Source organism: Passer montanus, unplaced genomic scaffold (genome assembly GCF_014805655.1).
Source record: "Passer montanus isolate IOZ18808 unplaced genomic scaffold, ASM1480565v1 scaffold3, whole genome shotgun sequence".
Taxonomy (NCBI): domain Eukaryota; kingdom Metazoa; phylum Chordata; class Aves; order Passeriformes; family Passeridae; genus Passer; species Passer montanus.
In genome coordinates, this window is record NW_024367707.1 from 20371437 (window position 1) to 20394933 (window position 23497).

At 42.4% G+C, this 23497-nt stretch overlaps 1 protein-coding gene across 1 annotated transcript; it reads left to right on the forward strand.

Moving 5' to 3' along the window:
• Positions 1-332: 332 nt before the first annotated feature.
• CREG2 (cellular repressor of E1A stimulated genes 2) lies at positions 333-19635 on the forward strand. Its single transcript, XM_039714429.1, has 4 exons — positions 333-464; positions 2504-2673; positions 14440-14553; positions 16315-19635. Exons 1-4 carry the CDS (start codon positions 333-335, stop codon positions 16460-16462), a joined length of 564 nt encoding a protein of 187 aa, XP_039570363.1. The 3' UTR covers positions 16463-19635.
• Positions 19636-23497: the final 3862 nt, after the last annotated feature.

Below are 23497 nucleotides of genomic sequence, written 5' to 3' on the forward strand. Positions count from 1 at the left end.
CATCCTTGCAAGCACCAAACTAATGCTGCCTGCCACCTCGGACCGGGGGTCTTGCTGTGGCTTGACCCCAGCGCCCAAAGGAAGCTTTCCCTGCAGCGGGAGCGTTCACATGGACACTCTCCCTCGTGGATCGTCTCTTCTTTAATAAACTGAGAGGTCGCACCGCCTCTGCCCGGACAGCTCCATCTTCTTGGTTTTGTGGGGCGTGTAAGAACCTAAAACGGGCGATACCTGATCCAGGGGCTCCAGCAGCGTCCCAGTGCCCCGCAGAGGCAGGGTCACCCGGCGTGGCGGGCCGGGCCGGGCAGGCCGGGCCATGCGGAGCTGTGCCGATGCGGAGGCGCTGCGGGCGGCGGCGGCGGCCGCGGGAGGGCGGCGCGGCCCCGGGACGTGCCGGCACCGCCCGCGGCCTCGCCCGGCGCAGCGCCTGGGGCTTCGTGGCGACGCGGGCCGCCCGGGGAAAGGTACGGAGCCCGCGGCGGGAGCGGGAGCGGGAGCAGCGCGAACTGCCCGGAGCGCAGGGAGGGAGGATGCGCGCTAAAACCCGCACCGGAGACACCAGAAACAGCAACATCTCAAGGCCGGAAGGCAGAGCTGCATCGCAGGGTTTGGAAAGGGGCTGTTTCAGGAGGATGAGGAGAAGGAGAGCCTGCTGGGCTACCGCAAAATGTGCCCGTCCGTCCAGGTGTACCAGCTTAAAAAGCGATTTCTCTGTCAGGAGCAATAAACAAAATAGCTGGTCTGCTCTTGGGGGTCATTCTTTTTTCCAGCTTTAAAATTTTAAAGTGAAACGCTCGGATGAGACACAGCATCCAGTACCACTCAGACAAAAGGGGGAAAAAAGAGAAATTAAAAAAAAAAACAAAAAACCAACCCAACCATTCTTAACTTTCTGTTGAAAGTATTCACAGATTAATTAGCTTATGATTTTGAATTAAATTTAGAAGCACGTTAAGTCTTCTGGAAGCTTGGCTGAGTTAGCGGGAGTTAATGTTATTGTGAAATACAAAGTAGCAGATTGACAAAAAGATATTACTAAATGAATGTATATGTAGACAGAAGAAGCCTGTAATTCTACATCAGCTTTTGGAAATCCTATTAAACCATATAATTGTAACTCTTTTGGTTTATGCTCTCACCAGAAACCCTCGGTGGAATTACACCCGTAATATAGTCTGCAGTTATCTGCCTTTAGACAGAACATAGAAGTAATACAGAAAAATATGATTCATAATAAAATTTGACATTCGGGGGGTGGTGTTTGCTGCTTTGAATGCTGAACTATGCTGCCTGTGATCACAATTATTTTTGAGAATCCAGAGTAACATTAACCTTGCATGACATACTGAGTATTTTAGGCAATGGGAACACGCCCTGCAATATTGAGAGGGGTTTTTTTTAATTGTAACTCAATAATAAACAAGGATTTGTATTTTCTAAATTATGTAATATCATTAAAGCATTACTTCTAAGGAAAGCCAACAAAGGCCATTTATAGGCACTATAAGCATTAAAACTTTAAAGGCATATAAACATTAGAAATCAGAAAGCAGGCTACTCAGGCAACAACATCATCCAGGGTTTTCTTATTAACTATTCATATTTAATTTGATTTTGTTGTAAAAGATTTAATGTATTGACAGATAATTTTACTGATTAACATTTAATAGACCATGAGGAAAAAATATCTGAAGACATGAAAAGAAAGAGCAATTAAGTGAATATCTGTCATTGCTATTTATAGTGGGATGAAAAGCATAGTAGGAGTATATGTCATTCTGAAGCACATTAATGAGTGTCACTACTGGGCAAGGACATTTTTGCATGCGTTATAACCACTGTGTGTACACAGGGCAGTGTATGGGAGAAAATCTTTTTGAAAACTTGGCTCCTTAGTGTCCCTTCTCTGCCATGAGAGGAGATTTTACTTTGGCTGGCTTGGTTCCCCCCCGCATCAGGAACTTGATGTTCCTGCCCAGGAAGCTGAGCTGATGTCCAGTTTGACTTCAAACACAATTCTAACTCAAATGCTTTCTTGTTTTTGCAAACCAATGCTATCACATTGTAAGTCAAAACCAAAAGAGGAGGCACTATTAGAGTAAAAAGCAGGCTGAATCAAGGCTAAATTAGTCTCTATATTTTTTTGGGTTTACGGAAAGGTACGAGCAGTGGTTTAGAGTAAACATTTCCTGGCATCAATGGCAGCAAAAAAAGATATTTGTTCACTTAAACATTTTTAATTTGGTAGTTCCTTTAAGCTTAGTGTAAGACAAAATGTTCCTGATAGTGTCATGGACAGGACTAGAGAGAAGAAATAGAAGAGAGATCTGTTTTCACAGAAAAATGATAGATCTAATTTACAAGAAATGCTCTCTCATGATGGTAACAGAAAGTGGGAGCAATGGGGCTGGCTGTCCTCTCTGCCAGAGCCCTTGAGGGAATCCCCCACCTTGAAAAGGTCTATGTGTAAAGATGTAACCAGTTGCCTATTTGGATTTTGCAGATCCAAGGTATGCCCTATGGGAACTGTTTACTTCTCAGCGATGGTCCCGTCAATAACAGCACTGGAATCCCTTTCTTTTACGTGACACCAAAGGATAACACTGTGACAGATCTTCTGAAGAATCCCATGGCTTCTCTGACCCTTCCAGAGGCAGATGGAAATTTCTGCAGGTAACAATTTTATCTGCCTCTTACCACCTTCAGTGTGAACAGAGACCTCAGAGCAGAATGCTGGGTCCCCACCTTCAATGTCCTGCATTTATTTTTGACTCTCACAATCAGCTACATGCTCCTTCCTGTATTGATTTCTTTGTTTGTTTGTTTGTTTGTTTGTTTTCCAGTAAATTCCCCTGGTAAAGCATAGTAGAGAAAAGCAGAGGTGTCACTGAAGTATATTGTAGCATCAACAGCTGGAGTGGCTTTCAGCTTGAACATTAACATACCTAAATTTTAATCTCTTCTTGGACGTGCCTACATAAAATCTAGGTGTTCAAGATCCTCTAATAGTCTATAGTTATCTAGCCAATAAAATCCATAGAGTTTTAGAGGCTATCCAATTCACATCTTTGCTCTGTTGAAAACTCTGGAAGCCTTGCTAAATGCCTTGACAGGGCTCCAGCTGTCTGGGTTCTGTAACAGGGTCTCAGGCTCTCAGTTCACAAATTATATGCTCAGGCCTATGACACTCCATCTGATTTCCACCTCTTCAGAGAATATGATGGAATGTGATATCTTTGCAATTTTTTTTTTACAGCTTGTATATCACAAACAGTCAGTAAATGACCCTCCAAATAGAAAAAAAATCCATGTCTGAGGTTTACCAATCTACATCCAATCCCCGGTGCTTCTCTCCAGAGACAGCAGTGAGTTGACTTCTTTTTAATCATGTCATAGAATCTTGGATGGCCCTTCAGGTTTCTTCCAACACAAACCATTCTGTGATTCTAAATCCAACCCTCTGCCACGGACAGGGACACTTTCCACTATACCAGGTTGCTCAAAGCTGCATCCAGCCTGGCCTTGAGCACTTCCCAGGACAGAACATCTTCAGCTTCTCTGGACAACCTGTTTCAGGGTCTCGTCACCCTCACAACAAAGAATTTCTTCCTAGCACCTAATCAAAACCTGCTCTCCTTTAGTTCAAATCCATTATCCCTACATGCCCTTGCGAGAAGCCCCTCCCCAGCTTCCTTGCAGGCTCCCTTTAGGTACTGGAAGTCTGTTTATGAGGTCTCCCTGGAGCCTTCTCCAGGCTGAACAACCCCAACTGCTCAGCCTGTCTTTGCTGGAGAGGTGCTCCAACCCTATGATCATCTTCATGGCCTCCTCTGGACTTGCTCCAACAGCTCCACTCCATTCTTTGCATATAATGAATAACTTCAGATCCCCAAAGCTTCACATGTGTAAAATGCATGTGTGTAACCTCAAAGATGATTCAATTTCACCCTCCATTCTTGTCTCCTTGAAAAAGACATATCTCTACCATATGTTTGTTTACAGTCAATCATGTGGCAAACTTGGCTGGGTCAGCCTTGCGTGAAGTGTTATTTACAAGGGCCTCTTTACGTGACGAGGTGCATGACACCGAAATTGTGTCAGACAGAATTCTGTTACCAAAGCAGGTCTTAGCTGGCGTTCCAAGGGGAGAGAGAGAGAGAACGGGTAAGAACAGACTCCTTCAGAAAGAAATGGTATTAACAGTTTTATTCCAACTTAAGGTCCTCTTTGGGGAAGGAGAGGTTTTATCTTAAGACTAGATTTCCCCAGCTGAGGATTGCCTTGAGTATCATCCCACCTCTCAATCCTGCTAGCTGAGAAGAACCCTGGGAAAAGCAGGGAATGGCAAATATAAAACATTACTGTTACACTTATCTGTATTTGTCTGCAGAATGTATTGTTTTCTAGAGAGTTATATGGTAGAAAAATGAAATGTTTCTTAGTCTGAAGCAGTACAGGTAATTTCAGGCTGACATCCTATTCACAAGAAATGGAAATCACGGCTTCCCCTTACAATGTCAAACACCTAATAGGAAACTTCTATCATCAACATTTGTTAAGGTAATTCAGTCTTGAATGCTTGAGGAGGTCAGTGAAGTGCTGAAGTTAACACTGGAATGGTTTTGCTTATTGCTTAAATATTTTCGTTAAATATTTTGGATTAATAATTTAGAAAATAAATATATCCGTTCTTTTACTGCAGGCTTAATGGCATTTATTCCTGCTTTCTGAGCTTTTTCATTCAGTCTAATAGTAAACTTACTATCCAGACTAAGTGCTTAAAAATGTATTTTAAGTCCTATGTCCTACTACTCAGTGTCCTATTTTCAGAGGCCCAAGACTCAGAGCAGCTTCCATTGATGATGTGTTAATGTTGAGCACTTCTGAAAACCACACACCCACTTAGGCACTTAAGTGTGGCCTTTGATCTCTAACTTTAAACAGCTGCTCTTGAAAGTCTTTGCCTCTTATGGCCTAGCAACATCACTGCCCTATTTACCTGTTTGGGAAGTGCCAATTCACAACAAAAGAGAAATGCTGCATGGTTTACAGAAATATGAAATCCATATACACCACAAACCTTTGAGGATATTTTTTCGATGTCTTTTTATTACATCACTATTAATTTTCAAATTCCTACTCTTTTAATCAGTACGCCAGATATTTACTGCTGCTTGTTTTGCAGCTAGGGAAACCTGGATTCTGTCACCTGACTCTCCAGTCCCCTCTGCAGCCTGAGACTGTGCTCTCTGGTGAGAAGAGTTCTCTGGGCCAAGAAGCTAAACCTGGATTTCCAAAACAGCTTAGTCCAAACTAATTACCATTTGCCACATCCCTACTCTCCCTCCCCACCACCAGTCATGTGCTACCCTACCCCCCATCACTTCTGGGCTTTGCCTCAGCCTGAGCTGAAACATAAATGTGAAGAAAAATATCCTGACAGCAAGAATAAGTTTTTCTGCTGATCCTTCTTCTTTTCATCCTGTGGCCAGTACTGCTCCTGGCCTTGGAATCCCACCCCCACCCTCCAGCTGACCATATGGTGGGCCTATTTTTGCTCAGTAACCCAGCGGAAACCTCTTGTGTTTTGTTTTTTTTTCTGGGTGAGCTTTCTCCTGTCTTAGTAACTTGAATCAGCTCCTCAAGAGCCAGAGAAAAGCAAAGGAGAGGGGAAAGGAAAAGAGAAGGTGGTGGAAAATAGAATATTCTCATTTTAGCAGGTAACCATACTCCAAATATTGAGCTTACTACTGAATGGAGTACACAGGTTCAGAGTTTGATCAGTGTTCCATGCATTATTTATTTTGTTTTTAGTTCAGTTTCTTTTTCATTATTTCTGAAGTTCTCATCTGGAACAGATATTGGTTTGCATTAGTGCAAAGGACAAGCAATACAGACAATGAAAAGCTGTGTCTTTACTTGAGCTACAATTTTAGGTTTTGATGGTATGAAAATGTGAGCAAGCTTTGGGACTGTCTCTCAGCAAGGAAGGGTATAGGCACTGGACTTCACCTTTTTTCTCTTTCCTTCCCCTATAAGTAGGGTCAGAAATTAATGTATGTTTTAAACTAGGAAACCATGATTTTTTTTCGCATTTAAAAGCAGCACCATCTGAAACTGCAGCCCAGCACACCACTGCACTGCTACCCCACTCAAAGGGCCTCTGTGGACAGTGCGACACTGAAGAAAACAACAAGGTGTCCAGCCCTACTGCCAGTGCTTGGGGTGGCCTGTCCCCAGCTTCAGTGTGCCCTTGACCAGCTGAGATAGACAGGCTGTGCCATGCAAGCAGCACACAACATCCTCAGTGCAGAGCTCTATGTGATGGCTCAAGTTTGGTATAGCAAAATTCTTCTTTACTAGCACTACATGGGAGGCAAGACCTTTCCCTCAGTGAGACCTCAGGTTCTGCTGGTATTAAAATAGTATATGTGAGGTTTTCTTTGCAAAGGAAAGTGTCATTCTTGTCAGACATTCTCTTCAAGTGCATCGTTAATTGTTTTGGTTTCAAAATAATTATGTAAAATAGCTAAATGAGTAATATTCTGTGTGAGAAAGTTCATGCCCTTGTATGCCGGCAATGCATTTGTAGCTTGTTTTCATGTGGAACTTCATTAGAATTCCATTATTAATCTACTCTGAGTTGCAAGAATCAAAATAAATGTGAAAGCTGGTTGGTGCCTGTAGCCAATGCTCCTGGGAGTATTTGGCACTCTCCTGAAAAATGTTTCTGACCTATTGCATGCAAAAGAAATCTCTGGCCTTTAGAAAGAAAACATAGCTGACATTTCAATGTCTTCGTGTACCTAATGAGTTTCAAGTGACTTGTGTACACCAATTTGATATTAAATTTATTTAGTAGCAAATTTCATTTGTTTTGTTTCAGAACAGACTCAAGTTCCAAACCTTGACAATGAATATTTTCCCTTTCAAGGATGTGAGGAATACAGACTGGCCTTTATGGTGTTCCAGCCTCAATATTTAATCAGCTGGAGAGAAAATTTGAAAACCCTAGACTAATAAGAAAAATAACATTTAATATTGAAAGAAAGAAAGCCGAGACACATCTGACTAGGCACTAATTGCAAGACATTTTAGTATTGCAGTTACAGTTTGGATTCCTCATCTCTGACCTAGAGATCACCATTTCCCAGAGGGAGATGGGCTGCCCCTCTCTGAGAAGGCTCTGATGGCCAGGATAGAGGCAGCATTTGTTAGTAACTACACAGCATTTTATCTGATGGCTGATAAATGGATAATAGAGGCAAGAAAAATTAAATGGTTCAGGGCTATAAATAGACTAAGCTGGTATGTCTGTGCCACTGACAAGCTGAAAAGATTGAGTTCCATTCCTGCAGCTTTCAGAGGGAGCAAGACCAAGCCCAACATTAAAGAATAGAGCAGCTATTGTTCTAAACACATTTCACAACACACAGGCTGCTCAGAGGATTCCTCTTTCCAAGTAAGCTCCTGAGTCTGCCTCATTACAGCTGCAGCCTGGAAAACAGGCAATTAATTTTAAATGTGTGTCACCTCCTTGACACCAGGTTCAGCACATTCAGAGGGACACACTGCAGCTTTCTTAGAGAAGGAGCAGTTACGTGGCTGCCATGAACTGGCTTTCATACAAGGGGAAAGCAGCGAGCTTTGGAGTCAGTCCACCTTTGGTTTTTTCCTGCTATTAGTTGAGGATGGTGTTTCAAATCCACACTGCAGACCATGAGTGATTTTCATGAATTCAGATTTCCCTCTTGATTATGATCTCCATCAGAGCCATTTTACCCACCACACTCATCTGGTGCTTGAGGTAGAAGATTGGCATGATCAGGCAGATGTCTTCAGTGGACACAAGCTGACTCTGAAGGTTTCCTAAATGCTGCATGGAAAATGTTGGCAGGAAGTGCTGAGCCACCAAGCCATGGGAAGAGAAGAGGAATTTTGTGGGTCTGGGTTCCTGCTGTGTGGTGGATTGGCAGCATGCACAAACATCCAACTTCATTCCCTGGGCAATCCTGAGGGACAATAAGGCTGCCATGGGTGGAAGGCACAACCTTTGAGATGTCATATGGCCTCTAACATATAACTACTGCTGGGTTTGTAGAATCACTGTTGTTAATATGAGGATTAATATAACAAAGAAATCTGGTACTGTACCTTCACACAATGACAAATTACTCATGCAGAAGACAAAGGCTGAATTCAGACATTCAGACATTCAGACATCCATCAATTTTTGAGATCCACCTCCTGATTCTGTGGTACAGACATATTTCCAGTTCTAGTATTTATATTGGCCCTTTTTAGTCATATGCAAATAATTATGTCAGTAGTTGTTCCTGAAAACTTTGTAGTTAAAAAAATCTGTGTTTAAAAAAAATTTAAAATGAAGGTACCAAATTAGAAAGTCAAACATGAAACCTACTATCATCATGACCCAATGCACACAATACAGCTCTAAATTACTATTTTTCCTGTATTCTTAAATAACCAACTTCCTAAAATCCCTTTTCTAGTGAAACAGTGTTTCTCTAACTCTGTTTACAAAAATAGTTGATGCTGTGATTCTTTTTTTTTCTCCATGAATTGTCTATGCTATATAAAGTTGTTAAACTATATAAAAGCTTCCTGTCTGAAACACAGAGTTCAGCTGAAGAAATGCATTGTTATTGTCAATGGAGAGAGGCAAACAGACTGGCTTCACGTAACACATTGTAATTAAAACAGTTTACAAAGGATTATCTTCTAGAAAGAATGAAATTATTTAAAATACATTAACTATTATTAACATTAACATATGAACCACATTAGCATATTAAAACACATATATTATGACCACAGGCTCACTTAGATTAATAGAATAGTCACTACACCAGCACACTTTAGCTCCCTGACTTGACTTCAGATTCAGAACAGAAGACCTATTCCAAAAGCAAAGATGTTCTGACTAACTTTGCTGGCTCCCAAACAGGGCTGATAAAGAAATTCTTGTCAAAATCAGAGCAGGGCTGATCTGCCTAGCCATATCCGGTTGAAGGCCAGCAACAGCTTTTCAGATTATGAAATTGCTTTCAGTGGAGATTTTGTTTGACGTTCATGCCATGCAGATTAGCAGCACCAATACATTCCTTCTGCTTCAGAGACTCTGGTAGTTAGTGGTGAACAAAGGAAATGAATGAGAAGAGTAACTTACTTTTCCAAATTAATCACATTTATGAATCAAAATTACATGCACTTTACAGTAACTCTCTAAGGACTGAGCATTCCCTCCCTTCCTTTCTGTAGATTCTGGGGGAGAAAAATCCTATGATGCATTTTATATAGTAAAAAATAACTCTGCCTTTTCACCTTGTGCCCAGTTTGAGGCTATGTGAAGAGGAGCCCTGTGCAGGGTGTGACAGTCACCTACCTTGCAGCCATGGGAGGTGACAGGGATGAGCTGTGGCAGCAGCCAATCCCCATCTCCTAATTACATGGGTTTTCACGACTGCTACCATTATAGGAGAGCTTAGATTGTGTGGAAGCAGTCATTGCCCTTATGCCACTCATGAGCTGTGTGCTTTAAAGTAGAAAACAAATGTAAGGAAATTGTTCTCTGGGGCTTTCTGATTGGCTCTCTGTCTCTTCTTTTCTGCAATAGGACAAAGCTCTTTCCTAACTTCTTTTCTCTTCAGCTCTGAAGAAGTAGAGGGATAAGAGCAGTGATTTCTCACACGGCAGGGAGGAATGTGTTCAGGGGACATATGTGTATTCTCCCAGGGAGGGTGGAAGGTCTTGTTTCCTCAGGGAGTGGAGGAGAAGGATGTCAGCTCCTTTGTGGGAAAAGGAGTCTAGGGAAGAAGAGAGGGATTCCTCTGTATAGACCCAGACTGGAACAGTACTGAACCCTCCTGCCTTTCTCCTACTGGTTCCTTCTTGGGAGTACCTGGCTTTCCTTCCCAAGTGCCTTCCAAACTCTTAATTTGCTTTGCCTGTTGATCTGTGGCAGATCAGTGTCACCTCGCTAATGGATTGCAGAGGCTGAGAACGAAGATAATACTCAGGAATACTTTGGTCAGAAACCAGGAGACAGACCATCATCAGTCAGAGCACAGATCTCAGCTGTGAAAGGGAATCCTAACCAAGTCCCAGCATCATCGTCTTGTGTGCCAATATAACCACAGCAGCTTGAAGCATAGGTTCATAACACTGGACTTGCATAGTTGCTGTATAAAGACCTTCTAATTAAATGCCAAGAGATGGCTAGTGTAGTAAACAATTTAATGAGTAGGTGGCACTCTTTACTCTGAAGCACTCTTGAACCAGGACCCAGAAATTGCGGAAGTGTTACATAGTAAAATAAGTGGGACATGGTCATTAGCAGTGTGCTGTGCAACATTGCATTTCTGTTGGGAAATACTTTTTACTTGGATGCAGGCCTCTCCTTAAGCTCAGTAAAGCTGGCACCTTTGTAGGTGATATCATCTCACACACTTGGAAGAAAACTGCCTAGGCTGGGTCAAACTCTGCATACCTACTTTGCTCACTGTAAGCAGAGGAACAGGAACAATCAATTCTTCTGTCTTCACAGACCAGATGAATAATTAAGATGATATCTCTTAATACACTGTTTTCTTATAAAATGCATAAACTGAATGTTCTTCCATTTTAATCTGGCCTTCCTAATTTTCTGCAACAAAGCATATGCATTTGAAATAAGCATGAAAAAAATGAATGTGTTCCCTATTGCTTGGTTTTCTTTCACAGTTACCTGCTTTCTCTTCCCCTCCGTTCATATTTTACTATGGCATTCATGAAGTCCTCTCCATGGAGACAGAGGGCTTGATTCTGGTAAAGACAAAACCACCTGAGGCACCGCTTTTGGTTTCCTCAACAGAGCATTATGTCTACCCCTGACTCTGCCTCCCCCTCACACCCAGTCAGCAGCACACAAATGTTACATAAAGCCTCTCCTCTGCATGTACTTGTTCTTGTGCCAGAAAGATGAGAGGAACTCAGGGACTGAGAGCTGAATACGTATTTATGCAGAGGCAAGAGATGTCTAGTGAATGCACGACTAGACCTCTGCGGATGCAAGTGAGGAATGTTTTAGTAAATATCTCTTTATTATCTTAAGTAAAAATATTACATAAATCCCTGACTATATGACCTTGCTCCAAGGAAGCAAATCCTGCATTTGTATTAGTTGCACTGGCAACAACTGAAAACTGAAGACCCATTCACAACATTTAGAAATGGTAGTTGTAAGTTTAGTGGGTTTTGATGGTTTAAGAAGTATCAAAGTAATCAAACATCATTAGGGAAACACTATGCCAAAAAAGAAATGCAGAAGCAGATCCACTTCAGAATATGAAGGGTTCCTTTGAAAAAGAAAATACTAATGCTAATGTCAGATTAGAATACAAGGTTCCTAATCTGAAAAAAACCCTCTGATAAGAGGCAGGCCTGAAAGCAAAACCAAGAAAGTAGTAACAGTGTGCTGAACTCTAATGTATCACTGCCCTGTTCAGCTCTTCCAAAACTTCACCTAACATAATCTCAACAAATAATTTGTTTGAGTCATTTCCCAGAAAAACTGACCCTCCGGAACATTATTCCAATATGCAAAATTCAGTTTGAATAATTTTTACTGGGAAAATAGTATTATGTGTGTCAATCAGTGTAGCACTCTGCTTCATGAGAATGTAGAGAAAACTGTAAACAGAAGAAGCCAGGGGAAAAAAAACCAAAACATGAAAAAAACTATTCAAGCTATGGATGCACAGTGTGTGGGCTTTGTTGTCAGCCAAAAATGTGGAGAGCAGCTTTTCATGTCAGTTGTGGAAGAGTCACATCAGACACTAGTCCTATTAGGCAAAACTTTCTCAGCAAAGACAGGCAGGGTTCACTGCTTAACCACAGCTACATCAGCTCTATAGCCTACTCAAAATCAAATACTATTCTTTCAGAATAAACATGGACTTGAACAAAAACACCAAATAATTGTAATCTGAGAAGGTCAGAACAAAACTTCTCACTGCTCCTGATCACATCCAAAATCTATCACCTCGATCTGCTCTGTGAAACACAGACATATTTTAATAATAATCTCTATCAAAATCCTCTCTTAAAGTAATTAACCACATATTACTTAGGAGCTGTGTGCAAGAAAGACACTTGGAATTATTCCTGCTTTCCCTGGCTCTTCAGTTGTTTTATGATACTGTTTGGCTGTGGAGGAAATTGTATCATATATTCAGATGCACAGTTGTTTTAAAGCAATTTTCTGAGCTGAATTTCTGCATGCAAGAAGTCTCTTTCCTTCATCAGTATAAATGTTAAATATGTACTGAATATATAAATATATGCAGAGGGCTTTGGGTACAGTATTAAGATTTTATTGTTATAAAAGATAACAATAGATCAGGAGATTGCTTCAAATGGACTTGAACACTTCACCATCCAGGGCCAACAGGTGCAAGAGTGTGAATGTGCACTGCCCTGGCTGCTGGACACACAGACCCTCAGCTGACACCCTCTGCATGTGGGATTGGTTCCTTTCTCTTCAGCTGTGTTCACTGTATTTGCCTTTATTTATTTGTGTTTTGGTGGGTGAGCATCTCACTGGGCAGCCACACAACACCCAAAGCCTATGCAAAAGAAATCCCAGGAGCTACAGGTGTCCCTGTGTCATGGAGCTGTGTTCCTTAGGGAATCCCAGGAGCTATGGGTGTCCCTGAGGCATGGGGCTGCTCCTTAGGGACAGAGCTTTATTTATTTGTGTTTTGGTGGGTGAGCATCTCACTGGGCAGCCACACAACACCCAAAGCCTATGCAAAAGAAATCCCAGGAGCTATGGGTGTCCCTGGGGCTGTTCCTTAGGGACAGAGAACTTTCAGGCCACCGGAACCCAGACGTGACATCTTCAGCAGGCAGTAGGAGTCAGTGCTGAGGATCTATGGTGTACCAAGGTGATCATGTAGATCAAGTACAAGTTTGTACTCTGCATACACACTAATAGAAATAAATCCATGTGCCTGGGCAGGGAATGCAGATTTTTGGGTACTTAGAACACTACTTTCATAACTTAAAAGATGCTACTAGAGAAAATTTTAAGTTGATGTGGGCAGAAAGTCAGAGCCTGATCTTTGCCTTGACCGTTCCTCCCATCAGTAAGCATGGGAGAGGGAAACAAATACAAGTGGAATTTGTCCAAAAGTTGTTAAACTGAACATCCCCTTCAACTGCTGCTCCAGACTGAGCAGGACACTGAAATAGTGTCCCTGAGATGATGTGACTGCAAATGGCACTTTGGAGGTCAGACTGCAGACAGTGGCAAATGTTTACCGGACATAGTCAAGTATCAATCAGCCTCCTGTACTTCCTTACATATCTCTGTTCATGACCCTCTTTAGGAAAGCAGCTATTTTATCTAGTGAGCTACACAGTCTCTCATAACCATCTGTGGAGAATCTGCAGGTGTTAAATTAGCTGCAGGAGGATGCCCATATGTTTCCTGCATACACTAGACCCACATTGAGAAATATAACCAAAAATGAAGCCATTGCAGATTGCACACAGTTAAGGCTAAAGGGCTCAAGCCGATTTCGTTAAGTAAAATTATATATGGATGAGATGTAATTTACTGTGAAAAACACAGTGAAGAAGAAATACAGCTTTCATTTTCTAATGTAGTTTCTTGGGCTGACATGGGAACATGGTTCCCTGAGACACTAAGCAGTCTCGAACTGCTGGCGACGGGACTTTGGGCTACTCAGTATTTGCCAGGATCAAAGCTTTTGCAGTCATTTCATAAACTTTTGGTTTTTTGTAATTGGTAGATTTACTTATGATTTATGTCCTTGTATTGTATAGTCAAGAGTCAGCAACTGCCCTGCAGTTACCCACAGGAGTTATTTATTATTACTATATACAAAGACCCAAAAAGTAACAAGTACCTTCCCTGTCTTGGGCTGAAGGCAATTGGAGAACTTTTCTATTTGGTGTAAACCAGTTGAAAAATGGGTAAAAAATGAACAAGGATTGATTTTCTAGGACAAGCACAATGAAAAGACCTTATGTTTTACATACAGATAGACATATTCATACTCATTTCTGTAGGCATAGACACAGACTAACCATCTCATTACTTCTCAGAATCCTGAATACAGGCCTGTACATCTGTCTGGGAATACTGGTATTTTCACATTTTTTTTACAATCCAATATATGCTAATTCAATTTTTGTGATCATAAGTTAAAATTAAGCAACTATTTACAGCAGAGCTATATGTCAATCAAGTGTTCCTCCCAGACTTCCTCCTCTACCAAACAGTATAGCTGGGAGTAGAGAGGACCCACATGGCTTGACAAAGCTTTTTATATGTGAGCAGGAGTCCACACTTCTCCAAAAACCTTTAAAAAAGCAAGCAAGCTATTACTCATGAGCAATTTTCTCTCACAGAAAAAACGTAATTGATCCAGAGGATCCAAGGTGCGCCAGGCTGACTCTCATGGGACAGATGGTCACGGTGCCTCCAGAGGAAGTAGAATTTGCCAAGCAAGCAATGTTTTCCAGGTCTGTATCTAACAGGCATGTAGTAGAGTGCAACCCACGGGTTTGAGACAAATACACAAATGTGGTCGTTTGGTACAGAAAATCTGAGAAATAACAAGCCTGACCTTTGCTTTGGGGCCATGAAGCGTGCTGGTTTCTGTGTGGCTTGGAATGACAGACCTTTTAACTCCTGAGGAAATGGATTATGGAAATGCAGTTAGTTAGTGTTGGACTTTGGTAAAGCACATGGTTTATAATCTGGGGATTATGAAGATATGTCACCTGGTTTCAAGGAGAGATTCCATAATTCCATGGTGTATTTGTTATCTTTAATGATTCTACCCCACCTTATGACAGGTAGTGGATTTAGAGACAGAGCTGAGGTCTGCTGCCTTTGGGTTTACAAACATTTTCAGGGTGGAGCTTATAAATTTAATTACATCTCCTCATGTCCCAGCTGCTTCCAAGCCATAGTACTGACTGAGCAGTCTCCTTTGAACAGATGCAAGCACAACCCAGATGTGTAGCACACACACAGGGTGTGCCCCCATGCCCTTCAGTGGGTTTCCAGAATTACAGGTGTGAAGAGCCTAAACCTTAGCTGGGGCACACACCTCCCACATGGGCTGCCAGGGATTGTCCTCCAGGTGCACCTTGCCTGGTCAGTCAAAGACTGCTGCGAAACTGGGATGAGCTTGGATCCAAAACAGCCCAGAGATGGTATTCCTTCTGACCTACAGGATGGGACTCTGTCAGGGTGTACCACCAACAGCAAAAATGGGACCATGAACAGATGGAGCCATATTGACACACAAGCCTTCTTTACAAACTTCACAGGAATTAGATTTCCATGTGATCCAGAGTCCACCAGCACCTCAGCAGAGGATGCTCTGCTGTCAGGGTGCAAGAGTCAAAAAGATAAAGTGAGGGCTGCTGGGGCACATCCAGTGCCAGCAGCATCTGATGCCACTTATCAACCCCAGAATCATAGGTGCTCAAAGGGATAACTTAGAAAATTGTAGGAAACGCAGTTTTCCCATTGAAAGGGAAACCAAGAGGTTGCCAAACCAAGCACCTCTGCTGCAGGGTCCTCTGTAGGAGCAGAGGGCAGTGAGCCAACGTTGCTCCCCAGACTTGCACCACTTCCCACCCATGTTCCTGTGAACAGTGACTTGAACTGTGGTACCCCTCTGTGCATCGCTGCTGAGCTTCCCACAGCTACGCTCGCTGGGGCTTGGGGAGCAGACATCTGCACCCTGTCAGGGAGAATCTGTCTGACCTAGCTGTAAGGGAGACCAGAGAAATGAGACAAAAATACAGGATGAGAAGGCTGTCAGAGGTGACAGCTTGCAGAGACAATGCTCTACCTGCTACCCAGTTTTATTAGCCCTCCCTCTGTACCACAAGTGCTACCAAAGATGTATTATTTTCAGGACACTGTTTTCTTTAAACAGATACAATCACAACCCTGACATACATTAAAAGAGTCTTCTCTAACTATTTTTCACTTACTCAGAGACCAAACAACACCTTTAGAGATAGGGTTCTGCAGTGGGGGAAGGTGGTGATTGCTGGCTGCCTGCTGGTGATTGCAGTTCTCCCCAGACTGAGGTGAGGAAGATGACAAACCTTACACCAAGGAAGGGACAAAAAGATGAATGGTGGTGTTCTCATATCTCAGGTTTCACTCTGGCTGAGCACACCAGGCTGAAGAAAAAAGCAGACTATGCATATGCTTTGGCACATCTTCTGATTTTTTTTTGCTTTTCTTTGTCCTTCCAGGCACCCAGTGGTAAGAAAGTGGCCTCGTAGCTATGAGTGGTTCTTCATGAAAATGAACATTGAACACATCTGGCTTCAAAGCTGGTATGGAGAAATTTCTCCCATTGCAGTAGAAGAGTATTTAAAAGCAGTTCCAAATAAAGGATGACTGAATGGGCTTTGAGATAAAAATCTCCTGGGTTTCCTTTCCAATCACTTTTAAAATTTCATGGTAGATGGTTTCTTTACAGTGATATTTTTCTCTTCTCCCAAAAGGCTTCAAAATAGCCCTGTCTCACATGGAGTGGAGTGAAAATAAATCAACACAGACTTTCAAATTATAAAGGAGAGGTGGATATTAGCCCTACCCTGCAATGTACAGACTTGTCATTTCAAGCAGGCAATGCGTCATCCGAAATGCTGTTTTTAAAACGCTTTGTATCTGTTTGTTTTGACTTCTATTGCTGTGCACCCACAGGGAAACTACACTATGTGCTAAATATAATGTTCTGAATTGCAGAAAATGCAGATTGCCTACTCAGAACCCTCTATGCATTGTGGAGGTATTACTGCTGCTTGGTCTCCCTTGATTTGTAAATACTTTAAGAGAAACTTAACAGCTGCAAATTTAGGTGTTTAAGTTTAAAAACAAATTATTTGCTAAAGCTGTCCTCATTTGCTAACTTCTCTGTTCTATGTGTGCTTTTCCCTAATTAGATAATTTGATGTTTCATTTGGAAATTGACTAAAACTTCTCTCATTAGAAGAAAAAATGCAATCAGTTCAAACAACACAGCTCCATATAATTTGTCTCTGACACAAAGCTGGTTAAACACATTAAAGGCCAAAATCAAATCAGCCCCACAAGGATTATCTCAATACAAGTATAAACATTCTCCTAAGAAGAATTTGAGTAAATGTTCTCAGCTAGCCTGCTCCTGTTGAGACAGGAAAAGTATTTTTAACAGCCTGTAGTCCCAATAATTTTTTTTTGCCTCCCTGCTCCAGCCACTGCTTTATTTTTAACTGGCTTGTGCAACTGATTTTTGTAAGCCCTCACTAACTCACTGAGGGGTGGAGCCTGTTCCTTAACTCTGTTTCCTCACCAAGATTTAAAGCGCTTGTTCATGCATTTATTTTATAAAGAAACCTAAAGATGGTAGGTATTTCAGGCCATGAAAAACTGGTTTTCATGGTGGAAAGTGCAAACTTCATTGCAAACACATTATGTATAGGCTTCTCATGTGGTAATACCAAAAGAGTTCAAAGGTATTTTAATCACTGTCAGCTCTTTCTCTAGATGTCCTCCTGGTAAAGTTATTCTGCAGTTCTTAAGGGTATCACAGAAAGAAAACTCCCATGGCTAACCAGGCAAGTCACCACACAGTTTGAAAATTATATGTCTGCTCTCCCTGTTACATTAAGAAGGAGACACATTGAGATGGGTTTTATGTGCCTGTGGGGAAGGTCTTCCAGCATCCCTGCGAGTGCTCTTGAGCTCTGGTCATCAGCCTGCACCACATCTGGGCTGGGGAGGAGCCTGAGTGCCTCAGTGAGTGCCCTGAACTTGTACAGGTTAATCCCTGGGCAGAGCTCAGAGGCAGCTGCATGAGCTGTGATCAGCTGGAAGCCAATTAAGTGTAGCTGAGCTTATTTTGGCTCAGGCAAGGAGGGAGAGAGAGAGTCATTCCCAGAACAGCTGGGCACCATGCTGGTTTAACTACTAAGGGGCCCCAGGGTGCCCAACTTAGCCCTAGGGTGAGTACCAGCCCCCAGGCATCACTACTATTCCTGAAATTCTGTAAGAAGCCAAGGCAAATGAGGGGGGAAACTGTGTTTAGACACTCACTAAGCTTTTTTTATTCTTGTCTCATTGCCAGAGACTTTGTTAGCCGTGCAGATCTTTTGCAGAGGTAATTACACAAAAGCAGGAAGTGTCCTGCCTGAATCTATTTCCTTTTTTTTTTTTTTCTTGGCAGATGAGCTGCATTTTCACATTTGAGTTTGCCCCTGAATCTTGCATTGTGTAATACTGAAGCAAGATGGCCCATTTTATACAGACTTAGAGAATACCATCAAGTGAAATCCTCCTCGATTGCTATAATTTTGCCATGAGGATCTTTGTCCGCTATGGATTTGATGACTTTGTCCATTAGGATTAATGGAATTTTAAAACTGAGTTCAACAGGAATAATACCAGTCCAAGAGGACACAGTCTCAAGCTGCGCCAAGGGAGATACAGGTTAGACCTAAGGAGGAAGTTTTTCACAGAAAGAGTGGTCAAACACTGGAATCATCTGCCCAGGGAGGTGGTAGAGTCACCATCCCTGGATGTGTTTAAAAGGAGACTAGATGTGGCACTTAGTGCCATGACCTAGTTGAGGTATAAGATAGGATGGGTTGGACTCGATGATCTTGAAGGTCTCTTCCAACCTAGAAATTCTGTGATTCTGTGATTCTAAGAGAATTTCACAGGTGTGAAATTCTGTGAAAACATAATTACATATTTCCTTATCCCAGTTCACTACGGTTCCCAGAGAAACATGAAACCCCCATTCTGCCCCCCACTCCTAAATACACACAGATTAAGCAAATCTAGAATACAATCTCAATGTTTAAATGAGGTGAAGAAGAGAGGAAGAATTTTAGAAGTGCTACTGTCACTATACTCCCAATTTCATTCACATCCCCTGGCAACAGTGACATGGTCCTATGTCCTATCCGTTGCCTTATTAACAAGCCTTGAAGCAGTAAGGGGTTGTGTCAAGAAGGTTCAGAAGAGCTTTAATGGTTTAAGAAGTCAGCGTGCACTAAGAAAGGTTTTGAATTTACAACACACTACTTGTTATAGGCTGCCTCCCTGCACACACAGATTAATTGGAGTCGCTTCTGTATTGTAAAATGACACATTCATCAAAATGATTTCCTGTATGGACCTGCTGTGAGGCTCTTCACACAACCTTAAAAAATGAAATGCTGGGGACATGTAAAGTGACAAAAGGGGCTTCATGAAGAAATGCTGTCTTACATCACCTGTTCTCATTTCATGCTTCCTTCACCCAAGGAATAACTACCATATGAGTCCTTGAAAGTTTGTAGAAATTCATCAAAAATATGACCTGCAGATTTTGAGTGGAATTTTCCAGACCAAAAAAAAAAAAAAAAGGAGGTGACAGTAGTTTGCTTATTTGGGCTTTATATTATTTATAGGCTAGTTCTAATTTTTCTTCAAACAGACAAATGTCTCAAGTAATATTGGTCATCACATGGTAAGTGATGTTTATTGAAGTGTTGAACCCAGAGTTTTGTCTGTAATTCTACAATAAAACCATACTTCCTTAAGACTGTAAAGTCTGATCTTGCTTCAGTTCAAGTCAATATCAAAAATCCCATTTATTTATTGAGCTTTAATTACTGGATTAAACAAGCATTTTCATTAGTCTTGATGAGGTCTTATGTATTTATTAAGCATTTCAACTAGCTGATGTGTAATTTCCATGTGTTCTGTATTTGCCTTATTTCTGTAGCTTCCCAAAAAAAGTTTGTGCAACATGGTTAAAATTTTACCTGTGATATTGGGATATTTAAAAGATGTATTTAGTCATTTCTGTATACCTGAAAAAAGAAAAATGAAGTTGAAAAGTTGGATTCTCACTTCTTGCTAATTTGGACAAAAGAAATGCAGGTACAGGATTTAGGCACAGCTATTTTGAACTGCTGTGCTTGTTTAACCAAAGAATGTTTCTGATGAAATTTTCATCACTTCAGTGGTTGAAATGCAACCTATCTCATTTCTGGATGTGTATTGCAATTTGCAATGTACTTTGATTTCTAAAAATATTGAAAGTCGTTAACAAAATGGCCATGAAGAAGAAATGTAAATAAAGTAAATTTCAAAAGAGAAACTGTATAAGGATATTCTTCAGTATAGCATTTGCCAGAGTAACCCACATTGTGCTAACAATCATTACAATTTCTGTCTGATCTGAACATCTGTTTTGGTTTTTTCTCCCTGAGTTTTCCTGGACCAAATTAATTTCTCTCAAAATATTTGTGGGAATTGAGGCTCCAATTTGCCTTTTCTCTGGGGAGAAAAGTCTAGCCAAACACCTTTTATCATTCCTTCATCTTCTCATTTATTGTGTACTTTGCTTTCACTGTAGCAGTTAAATGTCACTCTTAAAGTTCACTCTTCTTTTCTGCACGTAGGAACTGAGCACTCATCTCTTGGGTGTGCATTAATAGTGTTTTGGAAGTTTCCTCAGTGCTATTTCTTCCCTTGCCAGCCCTGCTCTTACAAGTTCTTGTTACAGTTTGTTCCCTTCTCTCCACTTTCCTCTGATGTGTTTTCTTAAACCAAGTCTGACAATTTACCTTCTCATCTTGTTTTTCCACACCATCTCCTTTCAACAAAATTCAAGCTCTCATACTAAAATTCCCACTTCATATCCAATAAAGATTAGAATAGAATAGAATAGAATAGAATAGAATAGAATAGAATAGAATAGAATAGAATAGAATAGAATAGAATAACAGCCTATGTTAGGATCAAATAACAGCCTGTGTTTCCTATTTACACTTCAAATCTTTCTCTTGCCACTGGTTGGACTGCATTTACAGGAAGAACTGTGACCATAGCTCCCTAACCTGCACAAATCTCAGTCAACACCAGCTTCTTATTTCCAGTAATCTGTATTTTTAAAAGAACACTTCCTGCAGCTGGTTTCTTCGTTTTTACTTACTGTTTTTACATTTATCCCATTTCTGGATTAATGTCTATTCTGGCTACACCAAGTGTCTTTAATTTATTTACAAAAAACCAAACAAAAAAAGCCAAACCAAACCAAACAAAAACAAACAAACCCCCCCCCCCCCAAAAAAAAAAAAAAAACAAAAAAAACCCCAAACAAATAAAAAAAAAACCAAAAAACTCCAAACCAAAAACCCAAAAAAACAGCCAAATCCCAATTTGAACATTTTTGGAATCACTGAAGTACTTTCATTTTTAATCTTCTTTTTGCTAAATACTGAATTTGCACTTTTTCCAAATTGTGTTGCTTGTCATCCCTCAATAAAGTTCACCTTTTACCTGTCTTCTCTCTGCCACCACCTCCACATGCCCTCTCCCATCTAACATTTTGCTAGATGCTCCTGTTTCCTTCTTTTTTTTTCTCTTTTTTTCATTAACTCTAATTTTTCTATGTTCTTCCCTCAGCTTCCAAGTTCTCCACAGCCCCTTCCACATTACTTTGTCTGCTCAGTCTTGTCTGTTCTCTTGATTTTGCTACTTCAATCTTCTTGTCACTATGCTCAGTGCCTTTGGAGAGGATCTTAACACTGACAAGTCTTGTTTTGGGAGAATGCTAGAGAGTAGCTTCAAGGAATACTTTGAGTTTGAAGGTATTTGTTTGTTTGTTGGTTGACACACTGCCTCTGGAACAGAAATGGGAACATATTGGCCTTGATGCTGACACAGAATAGGGCAGTTCATCAAGCTCATGGCTTTTTCCAATGATATCTTCTGCACAAACTATTCCAGGCTCCATTAGGCCTGTGTCAGCACTCGTAACATATAATCATGATCAGGAAGGACATCAACAAAGTTTGCAATGTTGTTCGACAACATAGGTAACAGTACAGGAACACACAACTCTTGTTGTCTTCTGAAGGAAAACAACCATTCAAAAAAGGCTGGTAGCTGGTGGAAACAAGTGATTCATTTTAAAAGCTGGGAAAAGATACAGATATGTTCCATGAAAAAAACAGGGAAGACTCTGTGTTTATTCAAGAAGAGGTGCATGTCAAATACTTCTATTTAATGGAAAACAAGTCCGTAGAATGATCATGTCTATTGGGTACCGTAATACCTTAATTGTACTTATATACTTTTCCCCCAGACACGGCACAGACCCTGTCACGGTTTTTCATTGCTCTGGAATGAGCTCTCCTCAGCACAACAGCACAGGCACCGCGTGTATCCGACCGCGCGGAGCTCCGTTCCCTTTCCCCTGCACGTCTGTGCACCGCTGTGCTCTTTGCTGGCTTCCGGCCGCCTCTTGCTCCCCTGTGTCCTTGCTCCTGGTGCTCCAGCCTCCCTCCACCCCTCGGGAAGCCCTGCTGCACCCTCGAACGAGGGCGAGGTGTGCCCGCAGGGTGCGGTGGTGACTCATTTACCCTGGCAGGCGTGTGTCACTGCCGGGGCCGGTGTAAGGGACTCGGGACCGGCCCCCTTGGCAGGGTCCGAGGCCGAGCAGCCCCCGAGGGTTCGGTGGCCGGGGAAGGCGGGTGCCAGGCACGGGAAGCCGGGTGCTCCATGCAGGAGGCGCTTCAGGTTGATCCCCGTGGGCACCAGCTGCGTGCGGGAGGCCGGGGCTGAGCTCTGCTCCTTGAACAGCCCCGGCAGACCGGGGGCAATGGCATCCTGGTGCGTATTGCAAATGGAGCGGCCAGCAGGGAAGTAATTCTGCTCCTGTACTCAGCACTGGCGAGGCCACACCTCGAGTGCTGTGTCCAGTTCTGGGCCCCTCAGTTCAAGGATATGGAGGTGCTGGAATTGGTCCAGAGAAGGGCAGTGGAGCTGGTGAAAGGACCGGAGCACAGGTCCTGTGAGACCCAGCCGAGGGAGCGGGGTTTGTTTCGAGTGGAGCTGGTGAAAGGACCGGAGCACAGGTCCTGTGAGACCCAGCCGAGGGAGCGGGGTTTGTTTAGCCTGGAGAAAAGGACGCTCAGGGAGACCTTGCCATTCTACAGCCACATGAAAGGAGGTTGTAGCCAGATGGGGATCGGCCTCTTCTCCCAGGCAACCAGCGACAGTACAGGAAGACACAGTCTCAAGCTGCGCCAGGGTGGGTTCTGGAGGAATTTCTTGACGGAAAGGGTGTAAGACATTGAAGTGAGCTGCTCAGGAAAGAGGTGGAGTCACCTGGTCTAGGAGTGTTTAAGGAAAGACCAGACGTGGGACTGAGTGCCACGGTCCGGCTGACATGGTGGTGCTCGATCATAGGTTCAATTCGATGACCTCAGAGGTCTTTTCCAAGCTAATCGATTTTCAGACCCTGCAGCTGACGCCGGGGCGCCCTCAAGCCCCGCGTCGCCATTGGCCCCGCCCGCCTACCTTGCGTGCCGCCCCCCCTCTCCCGGCATGCCGCGGGGCGGGGCGGCCCGGCCCGGCCCCCTGCTCGCCCTCAGCCGCGGCGGGCGGGCT